Source organism: Gossypium hirsutum, chromosome A05 (genome assembly GCF_007990345.1).
Source record: "Gossypium hirsutum isolate 1008001.06 chromosome A05, Gossypium_hirsutum_v2.1, whole genome shotgun sequence".
Taxonomy (NCBI): Eukaryota; Viridiplantae; Streptophyta; class Magnoliopsida; order Malvales; family Malvaceae; genus Gossypium; species Gossypium hirsutum.
Genome location: NC_053428.1, coordinates 5,552,570 through 5,559,000, shown reverse-complemented (window position 1 = coordinate 5,559,000; position 6,431 = coordinate 5,552,570). Strand labels below are relative to the sequence as shown.

At 29.9% G+C, this 6,431-nt stretch overlaps 1 protein-coding gene across 1 annotated transcript; it reads right to left on the bottom strand.

Annotated features, from left to right (window-relative positions):
* LOC107958915 (adenine phosphoribosyltransferase 5) lies at positions 1 to 2,467 on the bottom strand. The gene is made up of 6 exons (XM_016894829.2): positions 2,069 to 2,467; positions 1,856 to 1,966; positions 1,192 to 1,284; positions 401 to 550; positions 262 to 320; positions 1 to 73 (listed from the first exon to the last, which is right to left on the bottom strand). Exons 1-6 carry the CDS (start codon positions 2,157 to 2,159, stop codon positions 2 to 4), a joined length of 576 nt encoding a protein of 191 aa, XP_016750318.2. The 5' UTR covers positions 2,160 to 2,467; the 3' UTR covers position 1.
* Between the last annotated feature and the right edge of the window lie 3,964 nt (positions 2,468 to 6,431).

Genomic DNA, 6,431 nt, shown 5'->3' with positions numbered 1-6,431 from the left:
CTTAATAACATCCATCTATCTCACGTGGCTCCACAAGAATATAAAGTGGCTTTCCATTAAGTCTACGTTGCCCCTGAAATAAAAATGATAACAATCAACATAGAAAATCAACCTGATGCCCTTATACTTCGTATTTTAAAGCAGTAAAGCAATGGAAACTTCACAGTACATTATCTAAATATAGATTCAAACTCCAAAGTTTGATCCTCTAGATATCATTCAATTCATCACAATTTTCCCGAACGGGAAAAAGGATTTTACCTTGACCTCGCGGAGTCCAATAACACATGCACACTCGACCACTTGAGCACCAACGCGTTCTACATAAACAGCAGCCGCAAATTAATACTACGCATAATAATCATCGATAAACTTGGGGGAAAAAAGCCTCAAAGTTTACCTAAGAGTCTTATGGCAGCTGACAGAGTTCCCCCCGTTGCAACCAAATCATCAATTACTATAACACGTTCACCAGGTTGAACAGCACCAACGTGCATCTCTAAGCGGTCACTTCCATACTCCAAGTCATAAGTTTCAGCAATTACTTCACCTATATACAGCAAACATAATGTTTATATTACATTAAAATAAATTTGCTTTTAAGAAAAAGATTGATAAAGAGGGAAGATGTGAACTCTACAGTGATCAAATCCACTAAAATTCCGTAAAAAATCTGATAGCAGATCAATACTTAATTTGCTATTTGATTTTTTGGGTTACAGACACTATTTCAGATTACATATGCATTCGTGATTGACAGCACAAGAAAACAATCATTTGATTAATTAGTAATTTTCTTCTAGAAAAGGCACCCCATCCCCACCCAATCGTTGACCCTTCAATCAGTTCACCAGATTTTCTCCCAAAATAACATATATTAGATACCCACGTGCCTCACTAATTTCTTTATAAAACGAATGGATTGGATCAACTTCATTCACAATGAGATAGCTGTTTCACTTTTCGAATATCGACAAACGAAGAAGTGAATGGAATAACTCACAGCACTATCTCCATCTTATGTCCAATATACTACTTATAAGTCATTATAATAATCAGAGATTTTAAATTAGAGGACCACAGTTTGTATTTAATAGCTTTTGCAAAATCATATTTCGTATCTATATCAGAACATATACGAATGGACTCCATTCTGTCCTGGTTGATAAACTCAAAAGATCATACTAGTACCTGGCAACTTCCTGGGTTTTCTCAGAGGAACGAACTTTGCACCAATGGCTAAGGCAATTGATGGACCGAACATGAATCCTCTTGCTTCAACTCCTGCAGGTAAATTTGCAATATTTATCTCAGGATTAAAGAAAAGTAACTGATAACAGTACTAAGCACATTCAGTACTAAACACATTCATATCCAACAAATATTTATATAATTCATGGTTCGTAAAATAGTATGATCACTAAATACATTGGGAATTTTTTTGAAATTAAATTGTTCCGGCCACATAATCCAAGGGTGGTTGCATAGAACAGGGCAGGTTGGCTAGAATAAAATCGTTGAGAATAAAACAGCACAGTGTTGACAAAGAGCATGTAGGCATTCAAAGCCTTCCTCCCATTTTTTAAAAAAAGTTTCAAGAAAATGAGAGGAGATGAATTTACTGTGATCTTCATTTCTACATTACAGAGTTGAAAGAAAAAGAAGAGTAGAGCTTTGAAGACCAGTGTCATGAGGCAAACATTTTTTTTTTCTAAAAGAGAAAAATACAAATATTATTATTATAAAATAAAAGTACAAGCAGAAAACACGGAAACAAAATTTGCAGTTTTCAATATTAAAAAACAAAGAGAAAAGAAAAGGGTGTTTAGAGAAGAAGAGACAAGATACAGAGTACCCGCAACGACAGATATATCCATGTCTCTGTAGCGATCGACAAATATGTCGACGGTATCCTTGAACGCTTTGTGATCCAGCAACAACGTTGTTATGTCTTGGAACATAATCCCTATAAACCATACAATCAAACAAATGACCCGATTAAGCAGAGTTCCTCAAACAAATCAAGCCCAAACTCAAAAGAAAAACAGCTAGAAATAAAAAAGAAAACCTGGTTTTGGGAAGTGAGGAACCACTCTAATGGCGTCAGATATGGCTTGTAGCCTCGGGTCCCCTTTGAGTCCATTCTCCGCTGCAAACATTCTTTCTTCCGACTCTGTTAATTTTCTTTTTCTCTTCAGCTTCGTTTCTTCAATGGCTAAACCACCAAAGACAAAGAGGTTATTATATTGGGGTCCCTCTTTTTTTCACTTATGGGTCAGTCCAGTAATGAATCGGACACTTTAAGGAAGGTTTTCGTTTTTTTCTTCTTTGTTTTGGATTTTCCCTCCTAAAACTTCACTAAAAGATCAAATCTTTTCTCCCCCAATGTGAGTGAGTGAGCGAGAGAAAGAGAGAAGAAGGTAAGTACATTAAATACTATAATCTTTTGTCTATTTATGTTGGCCAGACCCAGGCACCATTGCTCCAACTCACTGTTACTTAACACGCTGTCTTCAAAGCATGTGTGTCACGCGCTTCACGCATTACTCATGCTCCACATTAAATTTCTTTTGATTTCGAATCTGAATTCAATATTTAATGCCTTCAAATTTTTAACATGTCCTCCTTCCTCCACCTCGTGTTTATTTACCTATGCTTTTCGAATCTGATATGCTCAATAAATGTTATACACTACTCATTTAAATGATCAAAACTGCACTTCCCATTAACTATTTTAAATATTCAAAAAAAAATATTTCTCACAAAATTGACTTTTTTACGTGAAGAATAAGAAAAAAAAATAAAGGTTGAAATTTTGTAGTTTCCGTGATATGATAAGATTTTCTTTTTGGTGTTTTTGGACAATTAGTTGTCCTACCATTTTTTGTTTTCTTTTTTAAGAATATTTGTCAACTAAGAAAGTTGAAGCCCAAATCCGGACGACTATTGTATTGACGGCTATTTTTGCCTTGAAGGTTTCATAAAAAAATCAGCAAAATTTTTAATATAAATATGATTATAAACAGCATTTTGAACTTTCAAATCAGCTGTTGACTTAAAGTCCTTGCACTCACAAATTAGCACGCGCGGGGAGGTGAAAGTAGGATTAGGAAAATGCAATCTTCGATAGAAGATCTAATTTTCTGGATGTTTATACTGTTCTGTCAGTGTATCTAATCTTAGGCTCTCAAAACCAAGGTTTACTTTTTTTATTTATTTCTTTTTATCCCTAATCTAAAAAGGAAGATTCTATGAAATTACAATTACCAATTACAAAAACGTATTAAAAGAACAAACAAACGCAGCCTTAAAACCACTTTCCTTTCTATCGACGTTGTCTGAATATGACATGGTAATTTTATCAATAAAATACCATAAATAGCATCGAACTGTAAACTTTTCTTTTTCTATCTAACCCCAGCGTGCTCAGCCTTTTGAGAAGAACGAGGTAAGGGCATTTTCGTCATTCACAACTAATTGACGGCTACTGATTGGCAGAGAATCATTCGCAGAAGATTTTTCAGATTTTCGAAGTTGTCCCCGAGGAAAGTGGTCCCTTTTAATTTATATATATTATTAGAAATTAATATTATAACTTTGTTAATAACGCTTTTTTATGTTAATAAAATTTTTTATTCGTTTATTATAATAATAAATTAATTACATAAAAAGGATCACATAATATCTTCTTTTTTTCGAGAATTTCAAAACCATTAAAATTTGTAATAAATTAATTACATTGGAAAATTTATTGAAACATTTTCTAAGCTATCACGGAGAAATGACGTGGCAAGTTGGGTAATGTGAATGAGTGGAGATGGGCCATACACGTGGAATAATGGAGGGATCTTAACAGCTTTGATGTGGGGCTCTAGATAGTGGTGGGGTTTATGGAGCCGCAGTGGAATACTGCCACGTAGATGGATTGGTAATCTAGGGGCTTGTCTTTTCCCTATTTGACCATATATTACTATTTTAATATTGTGGGCCCAAGGGTAGATACGGGTGACGTCATCATATACAATCGCACTCCTTTCACTACTCTCAATTCATGTACGTAATTAGCACACTCCAAAGAATTCCCGTGAAGCACGAAGCCTAAATTCGTGTTCATGAATCTTTGCTTAACACATGTTTTTAACATTCGAATGTGACCTTTATGGCATGAGATATTTGAGTTTTAAATCTAATTTATTGAATTAATTTATATATATTCAATGCATATTCCCGTATTTTTTAAAAAAAATTCTACTTAAACAAACATCCATACACATTTTTTTCATTGTAGTAATAACAACAATATCAATTCAAAGTTTGTTTGATAAATCATTAAAATTTTTTATTTCATTAAAAATATTGAAAAAAATTTAAATATTTAATATTTTAAATGTATTTGATAATCATTTTATTTTTTATTTTATATAAAATTTTCAACAAAAATGTATTGAATAAGATAAGTAAATAGGTAAATACTTATTAATTATCAGTTAATGTAGAAAATATTAAGCCAATTTTATTTTATTAAAATTTTTAAACAAATTATTATTTTTTAAATGAAATATTCAAATTACTATATTTATCTTCCATAAAAAACCATCTAAATAATATAAAATATTATGTTAATAAAATTAAAAATAAAAATAAATAACCTTTTAAAATGAATATTTATTTTTATCGAACAATATAAATATGTTCAATATTTATATTTACTAACCTATCAAATAATTTTCTAATATAAATTCAACACTTGTAAAATTTATCTTTTTATTTTTTAAATTTATCAAATATACTGTTATTTAAAACTTTAATCACTTGAATTTTCACATAAAATATTTCATAAAAAATCATATTTAAATGTAATAAATAATTAGTTTAAATATTTTTTATTTTATGTGTGAAAAATTATCACCCACGTATCATGTAATTTTAGCACATTAAATTTTTTATTTTTGAAAAAGGTATTTATTTTACTATTACTTAACCGTTTGTCCTCCCTAATTAAAATTACATGAAAAAGAAATTATTTATGTAGAATTTTAAATATTCAATTTTTGTCCCAGTAAATTTATTACAACAGATTGCATCTTATTTTTTTTCAACATGAACTCTCCCGTTTTTAGAATTCAAATAAATTATAATTTTTCATATAAAAAATAAAAACTCTACATGTTGTCAAGTAAACAAAAGGAATAATATGTTGTTAAGGAAAATTGTAAAATGGTAATTGAACGCGCAGATGAATGAGCGTGTGCCGCAGTTTTATATGACGGACCCACAAAAATAAAAAATGGACGTACGGGATTAACTGTTCATGCGCACGCGAGTTGTACTGAAAAAAATGATAACATTATCATTAACACTTTTCGATTTTTTGATGGACTCTCTCACATCGCCCTCTTTGATATTTTCTTCTTCTTCTTCTTCTTCTTTTCATTTCACGACTATCGTTTCATCCATCTATGTTTTTCTCTTCACCCTTGTTTTTCAACGCTCCTGATATTCTCACGTAAGTCCTCCTTCCCATCTCCACCCTCAATTTTCATCATGCGTGATCTTCTCTTTAACCTTTGCTTTCTTTTCCAAATCTTCACACAAGTCAAACGCATGGACAGGAGTTCTGGTCCCCCTCCTTTCAACTACCACGTGTCAGTTGTCTTAGAACATTATTTACTTATGTCCAAAATTTTAGTGGAATTCGAAATTTTTCCCTATTTTTTTTCCCTTCTTCCAACAAAATTTCATCTTTTTTAATCAGCGAAAATTGAAAATTGTTAACCATGTGGTTTGCTTCAATGGTTTAATATGGATTGAAAAATTAAGTATTAAATCTAATTTGGTATTTTAAAATTATTATGAAATATAAATAAATTGTTTGATAATTTTAATTTTTAACTTTTAACTTTTAAAATTTTAAAAGTAAAATATTTAAAAAATAATATTAAAATAAACAAAAAAAATTGAATAAAATTTATATTAAGTGATAATGAACTCCTTTCTATTTATCATTTTCTACAATTTTTCAATGAAATTTTTATTATTTGATTAAAAAAATTAAATCACCAAAAATATTAATTTTTAATTGATTTATTTTTTCAATTAAGTTATTGAACAAGGCCTAAGGCTCTATTTCGTTTCTAAATTTTTTATTTAAAAAATTGTTCTCTATTTTCTAAAATATGAAAAACACGTGGTAAATAAAAATAAAAACTTGTAAAATATAAACATGAAAAAGTTATTGAATAATGAAAATATGAAAATATATTTGGTGCCGATTTTATCTAAAATATAAACATTATTTTCTAAAATTTATTTTTTGAACTTCTAATTTTCTTATCATGGATATTTAATTTTTTATCAATAATATTTGTTTTAAGTAGTTTCTCTTATTGACCTTTTCTTAAAAAAATTATGTTGCAACTTTTCACTAAAAG

Bases quoted from the DNA above. Each gene is read 5' to 3' on its own strand.
- LOC107958915 (XM_016894829.2), bottom strand. From the start codon at position 2,159: ATGTTTGCAGCGGAGAATGGACTCAAAGGGGACCCGAGGCTACAAGCC. The intron at 1,285-1,855 runs GTACTCTGTATC...ATTTACCTGCAG, and splicing joins GGATATATCTGTCGTTGCGG to GAGTTGAAGCAAGAGGATTC. The intron at 551-1,191 runs GTACTAGTATGA...TGCTGTATATAG, and splicing joins AAAACCCAGGAAGTTGCCAG to GTGAAGTAATTGCTGAAACT.